The 21220-nt window shown below is 42.8% G+C and overlaps 1 protein-coding gene across 1 annotated transcript in view; it reads left to right on the forward strand.

Moving 5' to 3' along the window:
- The first annotated feature begins 2923 nt into the window (after positions 1-2923).
- Positions 2924-21220, forward strand: part of sema4gb (sema domain, immunoglobulin domain (Ig), transmembrane domain (TM) and short cytoplasmic domain, (semaphorin) 4Gb) — a 53469-nt gene continuing 35172 nt past the window's right edge. Inside the window, exons 1-2 of the mRNA XM_086140037.1 lie at positions 2924-3052; positions 12041-12253. Coding sequence (XP_085996163.1) covers positions 12127-12253 — 127 coding nt within the window. The 5' untranslated portion in view covers positions 2924-3052; positions 12041-12126. The remainder of the gene's footprint in view (positions 3053-12040; positions 12254-21220) is intronic.

Here is a 21220-nt window from a genome sequence, read left to right on the forward strand (position 1 = left end):
TGTTCTGGTTGTGTATTTTTCACCCTTACTGTTCCTTTATGTTGTCCATTATTATCCCTGATGTTGTTGTTGCTACTGTCTATTTATTCGTGGATGACTTGTAGTCTTCTGTCTAATCATATTTATATTCATATTTATTTAACTTTTTTATTTATTTATTGACATAACTGTTATGTTGCTGTGACAAAGGAATTCCCCCTATAAGGATTAATGGAGTTAATCTCATTTTATATATATATTTCTCTTTTTTCTCTTTTTTCTTTTTCATTTTATTTATTTGTTTGTTTGACTTTACTCTTGACGTTCACCTGTTCAAATCTTTGATGCTGCCACCCGATGTGCCCCCCATTTGCATTTTTCTGATTCTGATTCTGGCAAAGGGACCTTTATTTGTGGTGTTTGCATGTTCTCCCCCTGTATCTGCATGGGTTTCCTCTGGGTTCTCTGGTTTCCTCCCACATTCCAAACACATGCAGCAGGTTACAAAATTCGGAATTTGGCCCAATTTACGTCCAAATACGTCCACATTTCTCCTCTGTGGTTTTCCTCTTGACCTCCTGCCTGGCAGTTCCAACTTCAACATCCTTTTCTCTGTGTCAAATATCAAGTGTGAAACATTACTGTTAGTTTTGTTTTCGCTGACCAAATAAATGCCATACATTCAAAGTCAGTGTATCAAACTGAAAGACATATTTATAAACAATAGCAATAATAAATATTAATAATAATTAAATATCATGAAAAATATGTATAGATAATTTAAAAAAGGTAAACATGAGGAAAAGCAGTAAAAATAACACGCTAGAAATACATTTTTGCTGGACGTGCTCGTGCATGTATCTAACACTGGACTGTCCTTTGCCCTTTTTTTTTGCCACAGCAGTGTTTATCAAGATTGACAAAAAAATAAAAATTAAAATTAAAAAAAAAACGGGAGATTATCTAATGCCAAATATTAGCCAATGTCTTAGATGCTAGATGGCAAAATAGGTCAGATATAAGCAGTGAACCATTGTTATTTGTTTCCATCTCTCCTGTGTTCACAGAGTTATCATGCCAAGAATCTGAAAGCTTGCAGGAAAATTCAAATTTTTTTTTTTTTTTATATTCTGAGTTTGTAAGAACTCACTTGTCAATTTTTCATTTTTGTTTTCTGCGCCAGATATTTGAAATGCAGTTTGTCGCATATAAATGATCATTTAAAACCAGGGCACGCCTTGCACTCCAGACTTTCTAATATTTTTAAATGTCTGCATGACTTTGTTGGTTGGATTTCTCATAATTTGGCAAAAACTCGAAGCAAGTTGTCTTTTGCCCGTTTTGTTTTCTGGACAAAAACTGTAAATTCTGAACAGGGATTTTAAGAAATATAATTTCTTTGTCGTTCTATCTTTCTACCAGCAGGGGTCAGGCATTGCACACAGGACAATGCAGGTTTCGTGCAAGGTGGAACTGCAAAATCCTGAGGAGCTCACATGAGAAGTCGTTTGAGGCTGAGTTTATGGGGCCACACTTCATGGTTCAACTAAGGAGCCAAACATTTACTTAAAGTCACTCATACTATAACAGTCTCCTCATTATACAAACATGTCATTACTGCATTTACAGTGCAGACAATTGTCCGTGAAACACACTTTATTTATTCATTTGTTCAAACTTATGGCCTTGTACAGGGGTGGGCAATTATTTCGGCTGGTGGGACACTTTTAATTTTCAATTTTTATGCGCAGGCCAGCGAGGGTTCATGGAAATTGAACAAAATGAAAATTAAAATCTAATTATTTACATTTTGTTTCAACAATGATCATACAAATGTACCCACATTATTTTTGTGTAATCACCCATACAAAATTAAAAAAAAAATGAAAAAATAAGGTGTTTCCTAAATTCAATATTGATTGAAAATAATCATTAGAATATTTAAAGAAAATTGTTTGGCAGGCCGGTTAAAAAAAGCAAAACGGGCCGGATGCTGCAATGCCCGGGTCTGGCTTAGTATATCACCGCTGGTTAGATTATAAAAATATTAAAAATGTTGCCGCGTATAGCGTACTCGCTTTTTCAGTAATCTATAAAGTAACAGTCATTATTTGGTTAGTATTACCATCATTTCAAATAATTATCTTTTCAAGATGAGAAGACGGTGTTTACATTGGACCAGGCGCCCAACAGCGCCCCCTAGTGGCCACGGTGAGTTATTACTTATTTGTATCTTGTACTGTTAAAGTGAGAAAAGTGAAGTAATCAAATATAAATAGTTTGATATACATTGAACACTTATTATTAAATGAAAATCTTATCTTATTGATACAGTCTTTTTTTTAAATATGCATTTAAAAGCAAGGTAAATCCCCCATATTTTTACTGTGCACATTTCAACAGAAAAATACTAAAATTGGGTTAAAAGGTAAACCAAATTGTCAAAACATGTTTGAAGTACAGGAACGACACTATAATCGATTAAAGTAAATTGATAAAATCTCAAGGGGAAACTTATAGCAAACATTAAAAAAAAAATCATAAACGTCACAACCAATCAGAATCCATTAACATGGGAATATGTGCATTTTCTACAAAAACTACAAGTATTTGTAAAGAAAACACCAACTGGATATATTTACTGGAAATGTTTTCCAACCTCATCGTGTTTAAAATGATGCATAAAAATGCACCTTGTGTTAAAAAAAAAAAAAAAAAAAAAAGCTGGAAGTGAAACACATCTCAATGGGCACATACCCAGGAGGAAACTCAATTTAATCGCTACCTAGAGATTTATTTATTTTATTTTTGTGAACTACGCCTATGGGGAGGAGAGAGAGAGAGAGAGAAAGAGGAAAAAGAGAGAGAGAAAGAGAGAGAGAGAGAATTAGAGAGAAAGAGAGGCAGGACTTGGCTCCAGCTGGTGAACCGCAGCACAGAGTGAGGAGACCCTCGGTGTGTGTTGGTCTTTTAGTGTGTGTCAGTGTTTCCTGTGTGTTTGTCGCAGGAGGAAAAGCAAACAAACATCCGGAGCGGTGGATTTTATATTTCCTTGCAGACGAGCGGCGAGCAGGTGAGTCGACCGGTGCGAACCGGGCCGGTAACGTGGAGGCGACACTTCTGCAGGTCGGACAGGTGCAAAGGGAAGGAAGGAAGGAAGGAAGGAAGGAAGGAAGGAAGAAAGGAAGGAAGGAAGGAAGGAGGGATGAGAAACTTCGCCGTGACGCGGTGTCGATGAAGCCTCGGTGGTGCGTTCAGGGACCCTTGATGGGAACCCAAACGCACCGCCTTCGACTCTTCTTTTAAATCGGACGAAAAGTCAGGAGGTAGTCGATTGGATATGCAGACTAACTGTTAGGGTTTATTTATTATTGTACTGGGGACATGCATGGGTCATGTCCATCATGCACACACACACACACACACACACACAGTGGAAATGTACTTGTTTTCCAAGTCACTGGAGACAGAATTAATTGGCAATGAGTCACCTTGAAACTGAGCAGAAAATTTGCTATCAAAAAGAGCTATGTGTGTGTTTGTATGAGATGGTTAAAATGTGCAATAATACCCGTGTAAATTCTGTGAAAAATGACGAAAAAAAAAAATTAAGGAAAACTACAAATGTAATTTCTGTTATGATATTCTGAAGGTCAGAGTAACGATGCCTAGCATTATTTGTTTGAATTACTTGTTTGTAAACAAAAAGGCGGAGGGGTCATCCTGCTCTTCACCATGCGGACGACGCAGTTCGTCTTCCTGACGTGACTCCGGGACGTCTCCCTGCTCTGACTCTTGAGAAAAGAAGCTTCTGAACGCCGAGAAATAAGTCGTTTTTTTGAAAAAGAATCTGAAAAATTGAACCCGAACTTCACCCGTATTTTGGGGCCTTTCTCACATTGGATTCTGTTATTAGCTCATCGCTTTAGAAGCCTTTACAAGTCTGTCAAAGAATGGGCTCAAACACCTTTAAACAAAGTATTTGAAAAGAATATATCGCTCTGAGTTGATCAAACTCAGCTATTGAAGGTGTCGTTCTTTGCACCCCGTTTTAGTTTCAGTGGGGTTTTCCTCTCTGAAGACACCAGCAGCAGCGTGTGTTTGATATTGATACCTTTTGTGACTGAAAATTTTTCTTTTTTTTTTTTTTCTAGGATACCTCCTATCATATTCATTTTTTTTTCCTTCCTGTCAGCCGAGGCAACACGTTTTAGAAAAAAAATAGAGTAAAAATCAGGTTTGATAAGTTGCGTTTTGAGTTTTTTGGATGGTTCCTCTGCTTTTCTCTGGCAACTCATCGCTTCTTAACACAGTTTGGCTCTTGTTGCAGGGAAGACAAATATTGGGAGGTAATTTCACTACGGATACACCGAGGAAAACAACCTGTTTTAATTTCAATACTGCCGCTAAACATTTTGGCAGGGGTATCGGGTAATTTAACAATTTTTGCAACTGATATAAAGTTTCACGCCACCCGAGACCCAACGGCGATGCGCGAATCCTCCAGATTTCGACCGTAAGATACAAATTTGAGATTAATTCTGCACCTAACAGGCGAGTCATCTCGTCCGCTGGTCCGTCTCTTTGCCAGCGAACACTGGCCAAGGACGGAAGACGCACTGCTATCACACAAAGTGGAGATAATCTCAAAGTCAAATATATTTATCCTACATTTGTTGTGTAATGGTTTTGGTACAACACTAAATAATCCAAACATTTGTTTTTCTTTTGAGGTTGAGTTGAATCTTGAATAGGTCACCGGTTTTATTGATCCTTTTTTTTTCTTTCCCCTGACAGAATGTCAAACTGGCTGTTTCGCTAATTATCCTCTCCATGTCGAGCCAGCTACTTACTCAATGAAAGTCAATACACAATTTTACTGCGTGCACCCAAACACAGATCACTGTCTCCTTAAAAACAATTTGCAAAACCTCGTATGATTTTTTTTTTTTTTTTGCAAGAAATTGCCAGAAAATTACTGTTTTTTTAAAATTTTATTATTATTATTTTTTTTAATTATTATAATTTTTTTTTTTTTTTGGAAAGAATTGTTCTTAAAAACGTAGGATTCAGCCGTATTTGTGCCGGTTTGATATTGCAGCTTCATAGAAACGAGAAGTAGACCGACTTAACGAAGGTGTGTCTGCTGCTTTTTGTTCCTCTCCTCTCCGTGCCGCTACGAAGGCGGACGTGTTTACTTTTCCCCTCCCAGCGCTTCTGGGCTTTCGTCAACGCCGCGGCATCACGCTGTCAACACCCTCGCCATCCCCCGTTAAACAGCACGCACAGCACAAAACGCACGTGTCGAGACAATGGCGTTCCTTGCAGGCTGCTGCAGGAGGGCGGCAGCTGACAGCGGAGGTCTGCTGACCTGCACGCTCACCGGCTCGGCCGATTTCCCGAACAGTCTTACGAGTAAGGCTGTTGTTTTTGGACGCATTCTCGACAAACGTCACCGTTGTGTGCCGATATTTGTTGGTTTTTCTCAAACACGGGATCAAATTCTTTTCCCGGAGTTTGAGGATGAGCGCAGCAAGCTGGTGTTTTCCCTTTTTAAACTGAATTTGAAACGAACTTCGGATGCTTAAACATAGGATTATTCGCTCCCAAACCTCACCTTGAGACAAGTTTCCCGCAGAAAAGGTCAGGACTGACGGGTTTTTTGGGGTCGAGGAAACAGACGGATTAAGAAAGAGGCTTTGCTAGAAAATCAGTTGGTGGTTCTGCTGATGGATAATGATGAGTGACGCACGGACGGGTCCGTTCAAACCAAAATAGGACTCCGGGAAATACAGGAACCTCTCAGTTTGGGATTTCCAAAGCAGGTTATCCTAAGCTGAGTCAAACCTAGGGGCGTGCAAACAGAGAAACTCCAAACAAAAGGGGTACAAAGTCCAGTCACGGGAAAATCTCTGCAAAACAGGAGGGGCAGGGATGTGTGCAGATGAAGTGGGAGCTCGAGCAGGGAGCTAACTGTAAACAAGAAAGACTACGGGGGGCGTTCGGGGAAGAAATGCTGTCACGTTTCGAAATAATCAAAAGTCCCACACGGAAACATGATGTGCAAAATATTAATAAACTGTAAACCGTTGACCCGGATTTGCATTTTTGACAGACAGTTCAGTAGGTTTTACTTACCAAGAGGTTAGAATTGCATCTTTTGGGAGAAAAAAAAGCTGCCATCTGGAGGCTTCTGGTGATAGACTTTGGCAGGATCAGGCGATTCTTTACGGTTTACACGAAAGAGCCGCTCCTCTTTATCGGCATTTGCATTTATAACGAAACCCTCAGAGAAAATGACAGAATATTGGAAATAAATAAAATTCTGGAAATAACTACCTGCCCTTGGACGCTGTCAAAAACACCCAAATGTGTTTTGACCTTATCATGTTACCGTTACAGAGGTGTTTTTGTGGAACTTTCTCATGTTGCTTCTCTGGTTGTAAAAAGCCAAAGATACAAATGGCATATTTTGGTACATAATATAATACGGCGGATCTATTTTTTTTCACTGAGTTTAGATGTTGAGCGTGAGTTTAGGCGCCCGACCGCTGGATCCAGATCCTTTTGTTCCACTTCTGACCCAACTTCATTATATTTTGATGCCGTCTGACCCGTACAGCACTTTGCGGGGCTGCTAGTGCGCTGAGAATTCAAAAAGTGGCCCAATTTAGGCCCAAATCTTTCGCTTCCTGCTGTTACAAAGGCGACACAAAAGACAACCGAGTCATAGTTTATGAATAAGTCAACCAAAGCAGGTTTTCTGTGAACAATGTTAATTATAAATATTTATAAAGCGCTTTTCATCAAAATTCTATACAAATGAGAATAAGTCAGAGTTGGACACAGTGGAATGGAAAATAGTTATTTCATTCCTTTATTTTCTATTCCGCGTATCCTGTAATAAGGGATGCAGTGGGGTTAGAGAATTTATGATATTCATTATATAGATATTACTATTCGATGAATAAAAAGAATATCTGAACAAGTATGCACTGTTGTTTTCTTACCTCAATTTAAATTCACCAAATCATTATTGTTATTTAAAATTATTCTCAAGTTCAACCTTTCGTTACCTCTGTAGGGGAAAAATATCCTCTGCTCATTTGCTGAGTGGGTTTGTGCAAAAACAAAACATTTGTCACACTTAGAATAAATATCCTCATCAGGCAAATTATTCAAGAAAACAAATTAAAATATATAAGTAAATTTTTAGCAAAGTCAAATGAACTGCCTTCCTTATGAAGCATATTATGTCACTTCTTCCCAAAGTGGAATTATTTTGTTATTTATCTGGTGACCGTATGTCACCGCATACTGAATATCTGTGATAGCTGTTAAATTGTCATTTACCAGGATCAAAAATCATGATGCACAAATGAATTGTCCGCATTGGAAGCCAATTATTAGCAGGCAAATAATCTTGCTATAGCAACACGCCGTTTTACATTGCATTTGGCAGACGCTTTTATCCAAAGCGACTTACAATAGAGGACATAGGGACTGCAAATACACTTGCAAATACACGATGCACAGGAAATATACAGAACAGACGTTCACAGTTGTTACCGATTTTTGGAGACTTGGAGCTCAGACTAGCTGACTGTTTTCGGCAGATTTCTTTATGACAACTAAAAGACTGGGGATCAAGCATACAACTACTGCGCCTGATGGGGGATCACAGACTTCCACCTGAATACAACAAATTCTCATACCAGCTCCCATTTTTAGAGCAGCAACAGTCCGGAGGGTAAACAAACATGAACAACAAACCGCCATTTGTTGCTGTTGTTTGCGCGAATCCAACGATTGCAGTCCGGTCTGGCTTGTCAGCCCTTCGCAGTTCACCGTCAGTTTGACATTCATGCTAGCTCCTACCGTTGTTCTCCTCTGACGCTATTTCCTCTTTTTCACTGGCTGTCAGTGCCCTGTATTGGCAGCCAGTCTGGCTGATCTGCACAGACCGCACGATTGGGTCCAAAGTCGACTCAGACAGGATGGATTGACGGCGGCAGAGTTCGTGTTGGGTTTGTCCCCCTCACGCACCAACAGATTTTTGCGCTGACTGGCCCGATTGCGAACGTGGGGAACAATCGGGCAAAGTATCTTCTTGTCTGTCGTCAGTTTAAGGGGTTTCACCATTCAGGAGGCTCGGCAGCAGGGTAACTCAGGCCCGACAGGGTCGACACACCCATCGATCAGGGGGAAAAGAGTCACACCTTGAGGAAGGAGTGGGTCGACACTCATGGGAGTGAATGGGCGTCACATGAAGGGTCGATCTTTTTTTCTGGGAGGCCGCGAAACCTGGGTCGGATGCGGGCGAAGAGTTGGTGGAATAACTATAAGTCACGGATCAGCGTGGCTCAGGGGTTCGGAGCGGTTGTCTTTGGAAGCGACCAATCCTGGTTTGATTCCCGCGCTCCTCCAAAATGTCAAAGTGTTGTTGAGCCAGACACTGAACCCCAAACTGCTCCTTTGCTGCCTTCTGCTCATGTGTCTCTGGAGGTTCTCAATCATCCAGGTCATGGTGAATTCATGTCGAAATCTGCTAGTCTTGAGTTTCCTTTTGAAAACGTTTCGCTCGAAGAAGAACGAGTTTCTTTCAATGCACCGCAAGGGTTGCACAAGTCCCAGAAAAGGCACAGATTTTCTGGCATCTGACTCAAATCCACTTTAGACACCGGCTTGGCTCTTGGAACAGTTCTTCTTGACCTTCTCTTTGCCTGGATCAGTCTCCTGAACGGATTTGGAGCTCAGATTTCTTCAGAACGGATTTCTGCTCATGGTTCATCCATGATGGATTAAATGAAGTGGTCATATTGAAATGTATCAAGGTATAATAATAAAGGTATTTCTTGAAAACTACTCCTATTCCTTCTTCTCTGGCCAGGATGTCGTCTTTGTCGTGTTTGAGGGATCTTCACCGACGGCCACAGACTTCTTCGATCTTGACCATTTGTTTTGTCGTTATTCAAATCGGTTACTTTGTCTTCGGAAATGTCGCTTCTTTTCAAAATCACTGGAAAAGGGAGTTAGATAAATTTGCCATTAAGTCATGTTTTGAAGAGCAATTACCTGTAAATCCGTGAGGAACCACCGTGCGTATAAGGAAGAAATTAGCATAAAAATGTGTAAGACAGACGCCTGAGCCTACAAGGATCCCTTTTACACTTTTAATGAACAAGAGAGGAAGAGTCCCCTCATTAAGAACGGGCTTCAACACATATTATCAATTTTTTTTACTCTCCGTTAAAAGCTTCTCTGCATTTTGTTTTCAAAAACCTGCAGTCAATTCCACAAAATATTTCATCTGACTCCACACGACGGATGCAAAAGAGTGTGTTGGATTGAAGCGCCGTCGCTGTATCTCTTGTAACCGCAGGGGTTAGCTACACATCCTAGCATCCTAGCAATTTGCTAACCCGCAGGTCATTAGCCTCATTGTGCTGCGTGCTGAGAGTGATTAGCGGCGGCCTGGGAGATTAAACTGCAAGTTCTCCCGCCTTCCTTGTGCAGAGCAAGATTCTCATGCTGACCCTTTGATCAGAGGAAAAGCGAGAGAAGGGGGCAGCCAGGTGGAGAGCGAATCCATGGCGCGACGCCCGATCGCTAGATTATCCGTCATGCTACTCCGGTGTGCTCGCAGCTAATTAAGCGCCGTGTTGTGATATTGCAGGGGTGCATTATTCGACTCCCAAAACTTTCCAGCTAGCCTTTTTTTTTTTTTTTTTTCCCCTGCTAGCACCTGAGCCATTTACTTTGACTAATTGGCTTTAACCAGACAGTGATGATGAATATCAGTAAGTAATTTCCTGGTCTCGCTGTCAAGTTTGCAACTTAATAAATACCAGCTCCGCAATTCCGAAGCCGCCCCTCATGTGTCAGGAGTTTCCCGCCACCTTAATCGTGGCAGCTTTACTCAGCAACAACCCCGCGGCGCATATTAGGTGGAGCGATGAAGAGACTTGCACTCCAGGGCTCATTAAGGGAAATTTTAAAATTCACCAGGTTAGCGTCTAGCACAGGCGTGTGCAAACTTTTTGGCTCAGGGGCCGCATTGACTTTTAAAATTGACAGACGGGCCGGGTCAGCACAAGATACGATACATATAAAAAAAAAATTTTAAACGTATTTGTGAACAGTACATATGGGACTCATCTGACGTTTATCTGATCGTTGTCTGACTTTTGCTTTGAAAATAAACGCAGCTTGGTTTTGAAGGCTCTGATGTTTGTTTGCATTTCATGCACAAATCGTTTTTGCTTCATGTCCAGCTCATTAATATGTGTCAGTATGTCCACAGTTAAGGCTAAATCACAAAGCTAATCCGTGTCATTCACCTCAGGAAAATTCTAAAGTGTTCTCAAGTAGCTCCAAAAATGAAATAATCCCCTGTTTGACTTCCCGGATTCTTCTGTCCAATCATTCAACCATTCACATCAAGTGTGAATTCTGTACCGATTTTTGGCGGGCCGGATTAAAAAGACCGAGGGGCCGGATGTGGCCCGCGGGCCGTAGTTTGCCCAACCCTGGTCTAGCAGTTTCAGAGCATTAAAGAACAAAAATGACACGTCTCATAGGTAATACCGGGATGATAAGTTCTTGCCCCCCGCCGATCCGTGTCCGGAAAGATTTGTTTCTTGACAGACACTCCGTGATGACCTTCAGTGTTGAATTCATATAAAGCATTTCTGTTTATTGAGCAAAGGAATGACTACCTGCCATTGCATATCCTTGCTTCGGACAATTCCACGTATTGCATCTAAACATGCCGTCTGCATCGATTCACAGGCAGACATTGAGGAGGCCACCTTTTTGGATCATCTTAAAATTTCCAAAATAGATGAGAACGTGGACCCTCGTTTTTTTTTGTTTTTTTTTCCTAGAAATCAGCATTGCAGTCGCCTCACGGGTTCCTTAACAAACAGGAAGCATGCACGCAGCCACATTCCCAATTTTTAAAAATGGATTCGTGTGCAAAGGAAAGATGAGCCGAGAGGGGAAAAAAAAAAGAAAAATGTCTGTATGTGCAAAAAAAAAAAAAAAGTACAGTATACCCTTGTTTTTCGCGGGGGTTCCAAAAAGAACCCGTGATAGGCAAAATCTGTGAAGTAGAAACCTTTATTTTATTTTTTTTATAATTACTGTACAATTAAATACTCTATTATACGTTGCTGCTGTCGTCCTTATGTTTTTTTCTTCCTTCTTTATGGAACGAACGGAAGATTAATTAATTCCGTAATGCCGACCTACAGCCGCATAGCTTTTACCTTCCCTTAGCATGTCCAGAAGTTTAACTTTATCTGCGATAGATAGCATCTTCCGCTGCCTTTTGGGCAGTTTTGTCAACATTATGGGTTTTAGAGAAACTCGAAATTGCAAGAGAATTTGCACGTACGTAATGTAAATTTTGCAAGCTGTTTTACGTACGTGTACATATTAAACTGCAACGTTATTGACGCACAGGTAGAGAAGAAGCGGAGTGCCTTTTTAGCCAATCAGAATGCAGAACACAATGCACGATGCAAATCCGTGAAGTAGCGAAACCGTGAAAAGTAAACCGCGTTATAGCGAGGGATCACTGTATATCAGATCCGGTTCAAATTGGCAACTGAGTTGACGTGAGAAAACTCACATCTTCAGGTTTTCCCCTGAACTGGAAATGATGAAAATAATGTCCCGGGATGTGAGCGGTTTGATGTGGACCGTCTTTGCACTTCTGCATCTGACAGGAGTTTGATGCAGGAGAATTTAATTTATAGTCAAGTAGTAAAGGGTGGGGGTGTTGTATATTCATATATTCTGTGAGTTTTAATGAGGGAGAAGACGGATTTTGCTTTGCTAATTGCTGTGTAGTTTCCCACAGCAAGAACGCGTTCAAGTGTTTGTTAAACCTCTTTTAGGAGGAAGGGGGGGGGGGGGTTTAAACTCTCTAAATGCGGCGGGGTCCGTTCTCGCCGTAACCCTTTGAATTTAAATCCCGCCGAGCGCCAGATCCATTTCAAGGCCGCTTTGTGTGATAGCTGCTTTCAAATACGGTGTTTTCGCTTTCTCCGCGCAGGCTGGATGTGTCCTTAGCCGTCTTCGCCGGTGACCGAAGACGCTTCGTAGATCGGGACGGGTCCGACTTCCCGCCGTTTGTGGAAGATGGGAGGGCAGAGAGGCGTCCAGCCCCTGTGGGTGGTGGTCGTCCTGGCCAGGATATCTCAGGCCTTCCCCTTCAGCCCCTCTCGCGATCTGGACGTCACCCCCAGGACGACCGTGCTTTATAAAGGTGAGGGACGAACGCTATTATGCCAACGGTTTCCATCACGCTTTTAAAAAAGGCAAAATAAGCGGCAATCAATTTGTTTTTTTTTTTTCAACTTAACAACACGAGGACATGAGTATTACATTTCATGTAAATCTTTGATTTGTTTCTAACTTTGTGATGCAATCAATTATGGAAATTTGCTTTTTGCTGAGATCAATTCCTGTTACAGAAAGAAATGGGGAAGAATCAAAATAGAGCTCTATATAAAAATAAGAACTAAAAATGGCAAACAATAAAATTAAAATAGAAAAAAAAGAGTAAAGAAGAAAAGAAATAAAATAATAAAAATGAATAAATAAATATAAAAAAAAATAAATGATAAAAATAAATAAAATATAAAAATAAATAAAAATAAAGTTAACGGTATGTAAAAATATATTTAACGTATACACGTGTACTTACAAGTACACGTATATGATTACATGTGGTAATTTTGTGTATGAGTCGGACTTGTTGTAGAGTAAAACATTTATTGCGCATAAGACAATGGATCTATTGCACGTACGGAGAAATATTGCGCAAATGTTTAATTTTTATAATTTTTTTTTTTCATTTGGAGCGTGTCTGCGGATGCTGCTCCCACTCCTTCCTCCCCTCCCAGTTAGAGGTGGCACAGATTTCTCAAGTCGGCCCCGAAGACTTCGCACTCGGTTATTAATCCCCTCTCTCAAGCCCTGTCCTAGATCACGCAGCTCAGCAACCACCTCCAATGAAACAACAAACGTGCGCGTGGACCTGGTTCGTGTCCGCGTGAAGAATCCCGCCGATTAGCTACATCTTGGAAAACAACCCCCACCCACCCCCGCTGTTTTCCCCGGCACTTCAACTTTTTTTCCCTCCCTTCCTCGTTCGTCACTGCGGCAGCTACTGCAGCTGCAGCGAAAAGGGGGGTTGGGGGGTCGCGGGGGGACACCAACGCTGGCAGACAGACAAGATATCTTTCCTCTCACCTCTATTCCCTCCCCAGCCCCCACAGGATGAGTGTTATTAGTGTACGGGCGGAAGGTCCGGTGCCCGCCAAACCTCCGGACGCAACATCGAGCACCTCTCCATGCACTTAATGATAATACTTAAAGAGATGGAGAGGAAGTAAAATCATCTTTTATTTTCAATGTGGGTTAGTTTCGTCACATTATATATGCGCCATATGGCCAAAAGCATTGGCTCACTTGCGTTGACTCGCATAAATGACATCCCATTCCTTATCCATAGGGTTCAAGTCCACCCTTTGCAGCTAGAACAGCTTCAACTCTTCTGGAAAGGCTGTCCACGAGGTTCAGGAGTGCCAAAAGTATTGGCTCACTTGCCTTGATTCACATAAGTGACATCCTACTCCTAGGAGCTTCTGCTCTTCTGGGAAGGCTGTCCACAAGGTTCAGGAGTGCCAAAAGTATTGGCCCACTTGCCTTGACTCGCAGAAGTGACATCCCATTCCCAATCCAAAGGGTTCAATATGGCATTGGTCATCCCTTTGCCAAAATTGTTGGCTCACTTGCCTTGACTTGCATTAGTGACATCCCATTCCTAATCCATAGGGTTCAATATGCCGTTGGTCAACCCTTCGCAGCTAGAACAGCTTCTGTTCTTCTGGGAAGGCTGTCCTCAAGGTTCAGGAGTGCCAAAAGTATTGGCTCACTTGCCTTAACTCGCATAAATGACACCCCATTCCTAATCCATCGGGTTCAAGTCCACCCTTTGCAGCTAGAACAGCTTCAACTCTTCTGGGAAGGCTGTCCACGAGGTTCAGGAGTGCCAAAAGTATTGGCTCACTTGCCTTGACTCGCATAAGTGACATCCTACTCCTAATCCATGGGGTTCAATATGACGTTGGTCAACCCTTCACAGCTAGAACAGCTTCTGCTCTTCTGGGAAGGCTGTCCACGAGGTTCAGGAGTGTGTTTATGGGAATGCTTTGCCGCTCTTCCAGAAGCGTATTTGTGAGGTCGCACACTGATGTTGGACGAGAAGACCTGGGTCTCTAATTTGTCCCAAAGGTGGTCTATCGGGTTGAGGTCAGGACTCTGTGCAGGCCAGTCAGACTCTGTCATCCATGTCTATCTGGAGTTTGCTTTGTGCACTGGTGCACCATCATGTTTGAAAAAGAAGGGTCCAGCTCCAAACTGTTCCCACCAAGTTCGGAGCATGGAATCGTCCAAAATGTCTTGGTATGCTGAAGCTTTCAGAGTTCCTCTCACTGGAACTAAGGGGCAGAGCCCAGCTCCTGAAAAACCACCCCACACCACCAAACTTCACACTTGGCACAACGCAGTCATACAAGTACCGTTCTACTGGCAACCGCCAAGCCCATACTCGTCCATCAGATTGCCAGATGGAGAAGCGGGATTGGTCACTCCAGAACGCGTCTCCACTGCACTAGAGTCCAATTTCGGCGTGCTTTACGCCACTGCGTCCCACGCTTTGCATCGCACTTTGTAACGTGCGGCTCGGATGCAGCTGCTCAACCATGGAAACCCATTCTATGACGCTCTCTGCGCGCTGTTCTTAAGTTCATCTGAAGAACACATGAAGTTTGGAGGTCTGTAGCCATTGACTCTGCAGAGAGTTGGCGACCTCTTGGCACGATGCAGCTCAGCATCCGCTGACCCCACTTTGGCCATGGAAGTGATTGGACCAACTGATTCGCATTATTTGGATGGGTGAGACAATACTTCTGGGCATATGGTGTATTTGTTTTTATCGGGAGGTAAAGGACTCTGTGGGAATTGTATGTAAAGTTTGGGCGGCAAATAAAATAAGATATACCATATTTTCACGACTATAAGGTGCGCATTAAAGTCTTAGATTTTCTTCAAAATGTGCGGCGCGCCCTGTCGTGCAGTGCATTCTGGTTGTGTTGTTGTTGTAAGGTGGACGTACTAGAGAACACCACGAGAACGTTAAAGGGGGAAGTGTGGGCGTTGATTGTATGTAAAAGAACGGGTATGTGCTTTATGCAGACCATCGTTGTTTTGACAACCCTGAAAATGGCAAAGAGACACACTTATGAAGCACAGTTTAAACTGAAGGCCGTCGGCTACACGGAGGAACATGGAAATCGAGCAGCCGCGGGAGAATTTAAGATTAATGTATCCACGGTTCGCAAGTGGAGGAAGCCGGAAAACGAGCTCCGACAGGTCGAGAAGACGCAACTGAGTTTCCGCGGACATTAGGCGAGGTGGCTTGAGTCGGAGGAAAGACTCGAGCAGCGGATCATCGAGTGGGAGAAGTGCTTTGACGGTCGGCATTCGACTAAAAGCGGTAACGCTAGCAGAAGAAATGAAAATTGAACATTTCCAAGGAGGTCCATCTTAGTGCCTTCGTTTCATGAAATGGTACCATTTTTCCATCCGGACCAGGACTACGGTGGCTCAGCAACTTCCAGAGGATTATAATGAAAAGCTGGCCACCTTCCGATCCTACTGCAGCAAAAACATCGCCGAGAAACACATCCATCCAGCCCAGCCACATCGCTAACATGGACGACAACCGTTAGAAAGTTGTGGTCGTGGATTGTATATTAAACCCGCGCCTTATAATCAGGTGCGCCTTATGTGTGAGTTAAATACACTAATGGCAAACATAACTGAGACTGCGCCTTTTAGTACGGTGCGCCTTATGGTCGTGAAAATAGGTACTTTAAGAAGAATAGGAACAACTTTATTTATCCCGAAGGAAATTGTTGTGCCAGAGTTTCAAGTAAAACATAACAATAATAAATAATAGGAGGAAATTGTGTAGATTATTGATCCCCAAAGGAGAAATTCTCTCATCACAGCAGCGTAACAATTACAGTATCAATAAATATGGGTATAAATATAAATAGACAATTAAAAGAAAAGACATCCACAAATAAATAGACAGCAGGGAGAACAACAACAAGGATAAGAATAGACCACAGAATGGGGAAAAAAACAGACCGCAAGGATAAGAACAAATGGGACAAATAAACAAATAATTGAACAAATAAACAAATAAATGGAAGCAATTTATAAGCTTTTCATTAGCACTGCCTCGCTACATGGTTAGAAATGTCACCATCTTTAGATGGTAGCAAGTCTTCATCAGAGCTAACGGGATGGATTCACGCACACGGCGCATAAACATCCAGCCATTTTATGAAACGAATAACCGATGCGTGATGTAGAAGTCTGCGTTGACAATTTCTCTGAGCCGAAATCAAATGCAGCACAAACCCATTGTGGAGCCGCTGCCGAAGCCACGTTCAAAATCAATTCAAATAACAAAAATTGCAATGAAATTCGATCAGCATTCTTGTCTGAAGGTCTCCGTCGCGGGAAGACGTTTGCGTCGTCCTCGTTGCGTCAGCCTTGACTCAAACTAACATCACAATCGGGCGTCTAGGTCGGTCTCTTGCGAACGGTCGGGAGAAAAGAAACCCTCCCCCTCGTGCAAACCGCCGGAGGCAACGTCAGCCTGAAGATGGAAAAGGAGCGATACCGTCTGATATCTGGATTAAAGATCAGATATTCTTGTCAAAAAGTGATTTTTGTTTTTTCTTTAAACACTTTTTGGGCGAATTCTCAAGTACACTACAAGCATTGCCGTAGTTTATTGTGAAAATCTGTTCCAAATTGTACTGCCTTTGGCTACTTATTTACAAATCTCTGCTTCTCATTACAAGGAACACACACACACACACACACACACACACACTTCTTACTGAAAGCTCTTTTCTGAGCTGCAGCCAGTCTGTCATCACAGATTTAATATTTCTTTTTGCCCTCGAAGAAGTCGCCCTTGACCTACTTTCCTCATTAGGGAAGCTTGTGAGTGCATGTGAGGGTGCGGGACGTGCACATGCGTCGACACGCATTCGGTCTCCACGTGCACACACACACACGGCGGCGGGAGGTGGGGAGTCGCCCGGTCTGTTTTCAGGCATGCATCCGCTCGAATGTAAAATCCCCCCCCCTTGTGGTGACACGTGTCACGGGGGTCGGCAAGCTCAATCTGATAAAGATGACGCCTCTGCAGGCGTGCACGGGGCCGTGCACGGAAATAGGATCGACGTAGCGGTAGCGTGGGCGTAGCGGCCTCGATTGTACCGCTGCCTACGGGACGGGAGACTCCGTGGGAGGATTTCTAATGGCGAGGAGGTGGCGTCCGTCCGTCCGTCCGTGGGAATACAAGGACATCCCGTGTCACAGTAGCAAAACGTTACGAGATCTCGTTTGGTTTGAAAAAAGGGAGACGGGAAGGCGAAGCTGAGGAAAGGATGTGTGTTGGATATGAATTATTGTAATAACTTTACTCTGTGGAGGTTCTCAGTCATCCAGGTTGGGGTGAATTCTTTCTCGTCGTGGCGACTGGATGTGATTTTCTTCACTTGAAGATGTTTCACTCCTCATCCCAGAGGCTTCTTCTGTTCTTTATGACCCGTGGGGAGTTTTCGAATACTTTTCCAAATACACTGCTCAAAAAAAATAAAGGGAACACTTAAAAAACACATCCTAGATCTAAATGAATGAAATATCCTAATGAAATACTTTGCTCTTTACACAGTTGAATGTGCTGACAACAAAATCCCACAAAAATGATCAATGGAAATCAATTGTATCAACCCATGGAGGTCTGGATTAAGAATCACACTCAAAATTAAAGTGTAAAAACAAACTCCAGGCTGATCCAACTTTGATGTAATGTCCTTAAAACAAGTCAAAATGAATCTGTGTTGCTTCCTGAGTGGACACTATGATTTCACACAAGTGAGATTGACTTGGAGTTACATTGTGTTGTTCAAGTGTTCCCTTTATTTTTTTGAGCAGTATATTTCCGATTGGGGAAACTCAAGAAATTCACGTCCGGTTGCCAAGACAAGATCCCGACAAGAATCTTTATCGATGAGTTATACATGCGTTGACATTCTTTTGAGATTGTAGACTTCTATATCTTATTGCCTTCTGACTAACAATCCGTTGAGGAATCAGCTGGAGGATAATCTCCACATTATTAGCATTTTTAAATGCTAATTTTAAAATTAGCATTTTTTTTTTTTTTTGTAATATGCTCCAAAAAAGGCGCGTGGCGACGCCATCAGCAAACTAGGGAACTAGTTCACATCTTGGAGAGAGAAAGTCATAACAAAAATAGAAGAATATAAGAAGAAATTGCCTTTTAAAAAAAAAAAAAAAAATTCAAATTCTTCATCCTGCGGTTAATTATAAAGATTAAATATGCTCAAAAAAAATCAAGGGAACACGAAAAGAACACATCCTAGATGTGAACGAATGAAATACTTTGTTCTTTACATATTTAAATGTTCTGACAACAAAATCACACAAAAATGATCAATGGAAATCAAATTGATTTGGAGTCGCACCGCAAATTAAAATAGAAAAACACACTATAGGATGATATAACATCCTTAAAACAAATGAATCCGTGTTGGCGGATGGCGGGATTGACTTGGAGTTGCATTGTGTTGTTTCCCTTTATTTTTCCATGCATTTTATTTAACATACAAGATCAGTTATTCTATATCAGATTTCTGTCTTGATATGATACAAGTGTCCGGGTGACCTTTTTGTTTTCTAAATGATGGTAAAAGTTCCCACAACGTGACCTGAACCCAAGTGATTATTTTTGTTTCCTCCAGCTCTGTCACCGGACTTAATAACACACCCGGGCTTCTGTCTGCAAACCTGCTGACGGGTGTTGAAAATCCAGCTACTTTATTGAACGCTTCGGGTAAAAATAGGTGTTTTATTCGGTTGCGCTCCGAAGGGCGTCCGGCTATCGCCTCTAGAGATCCCTAGAATTAAAACCATTTCATAAAATAGGGAGCTTGAAAGCGTTATCTGCGCCCTGATCAGGTTCACGGCCTCTCGCGCCACCAGACCTGAAGTAATACGTCCCTGAAATATTGATGGACTGTAAGCCGTTCTGCCGCGATGGGGAAACCGTGTTTTCGGGGAAAGATTCCTCGTGTCTCGCATCGCAATTACGGTCCTGGCGGTGATTAAAAAACCACGACGGCCGCGCGACTTTATCGCGGATCGAGAGTTCGAGGAGTCAAACAACTGATTAATTACACTCCGGCCAATTGACTTATCAGTGTCTTGATTCCAGAAAACACCGATGGTTTGTTTTTCTATATCAAACCAAGGCCAAAATGTTACGTTCCCATCTGTCTTCTGCCGGTGAAGATGACAAGCTGCCCTCCTTATTAAGCCGCATATAATAGCAGCGGCGCTCCTGCTGCAGCTGCCGAAGGCGACGGAAGATGTTCAGTACGATTTATCATCCCGATTCCCCGAGCCTGCGTAGAGAGCCAAACGAAGAACTAAATGTCCCGCCTCCGGACAGCTAGGCTGATTTTGACGACCTCTCTCTCACACACACACACACACACACATGCTGGCGTCAGCATCTGCGCACATCAGCCAACGGCTGATCGATATTCTACGCGTCTCATTTCGAGAATTTACTTTCGCGCTCCGATCCCCATGGACCGTGATGTTAGCGGATGACATTGTGATCTGTAGTGAGAGCTGACAACAGGTTGAGGAACATCTAGAGAGGTGGAGGTATGCTCTGGAAAGGAGAGGAATGAAAGTTAGTCGCAGCAAGACAGAATATATGTGTGTGAATGAGGGGAACTCGGGTGGAACGGTGAGGCTACAGGGAGTGGAGATCGAGACGTTGGAGGATTTCAGGTACTTAGGGTCAACAGTCCAGGGCAACGAAGAGTGCGGAAAAGAGGTGAAGATACGGGTCCAAGCAGGTTGGAATGGGTGGAGAAAAGTGTCAGGGGTACCAAGAGATAGAAGACTTTCAGCCAGAATAAAAGGAAAGGTGTACAAGACAGTGACCAGCGATGATGTTTGGACTAGAAACTGTTACAATGACCAAAAGACAGCAGGCAGAACTAGAGGTTGCAGAGATGAAGATGTTGAGGTTCTCTTTGGGAGTGACCAGGATGGAGAGGATCAGGAATGAGTCTATCAGAGGAACGGCACATGTTCGATGTTTTGGAGAGAAGGTCAGAGAAGCCAGACTGAGATGGTTCAGTCATGTACAGAGAAGGGATAGAGAATATATTGGTAGACGGATGCTGGAATTGGAGCTGCCAGGCAGGAGGTCTCGAGGAAGACCAAAGAGAAGATTTATGGACGTAGTGAGAGAGGAGGATCCAGAGAACAGGGTTAGATGGAGAAAGTTGACTCGCTTGGCGACCCTTGGTGGGAAAAGCCGAAAGAAGATTTTCGGGCTTCGATATCGTAATCTTAACTTCTGTATCGCGGCGATTTTTGAGGTGATCTGAGGTGTGCGTACTCAGTGTGCGGACACACTTCGCTTCTTTATTTTCGTGCGCGTTTGCGCACGGTTGTTACATAACAGAGGGTCGTCTTCGTTAAGGAGACGAAGGCCCGCTTATGTAACGCGGTCGACAACGACGGACGGCTACGACGCTGTCCGAAGACATTTAGTCACTTTTTCCTCGCAGCGTTTGTTCTCTGATCTGTTTAGTGAGCACGTGCTTTGTGTGTGTGTCTGAGTGTGTGTGTGTCACATGTTCCGCAGTGTGTAGTTGACCGATCCATGAGTCACCCAGGAAGTCTCTCTTGCGCAAACACACATGGATTTACTACCATCTTGGACCCCACAGTGGGGATTACCGACATGTTGAGTGTGAGCGTGCACATTCTGGACACGCCACCTGCGACGGCTCACCGTAGACACACACTCGGTCCGTCAGACACACACACACACACACGGATACACACTTTCTGAATCACAAACTGCAGTGTCTTCACACCTTTAAGAGACGGATGAGGTGTGAAATAGTGAGAAACTGAAGGTTTCTCCACCTGGAGGGAAACTGAAATATGAGCACACACTCCAAGTAAATGGACCACAGATATTGTGTGTGTGTGTGTGTCTGCTCACTAACCTCCTCCTGAAGGT

Source organism: Fistularia commersonii, chromosome 32, assembly GCF_037954325.1.
Source record: "Fistularia commersonii isolate RoL2024-O1a breed Wild chromosome 32, RoL_Fcom_v1.0, whole genome shotgun sequence".
Classification (NCBI taxonomy): domain Eukaryota; kingdom Metazoa; phylum Chordata; class Actinopteri; order Syngnathiformes; family Fistulariidae; genus Fistularia; species Fistularia commersonii.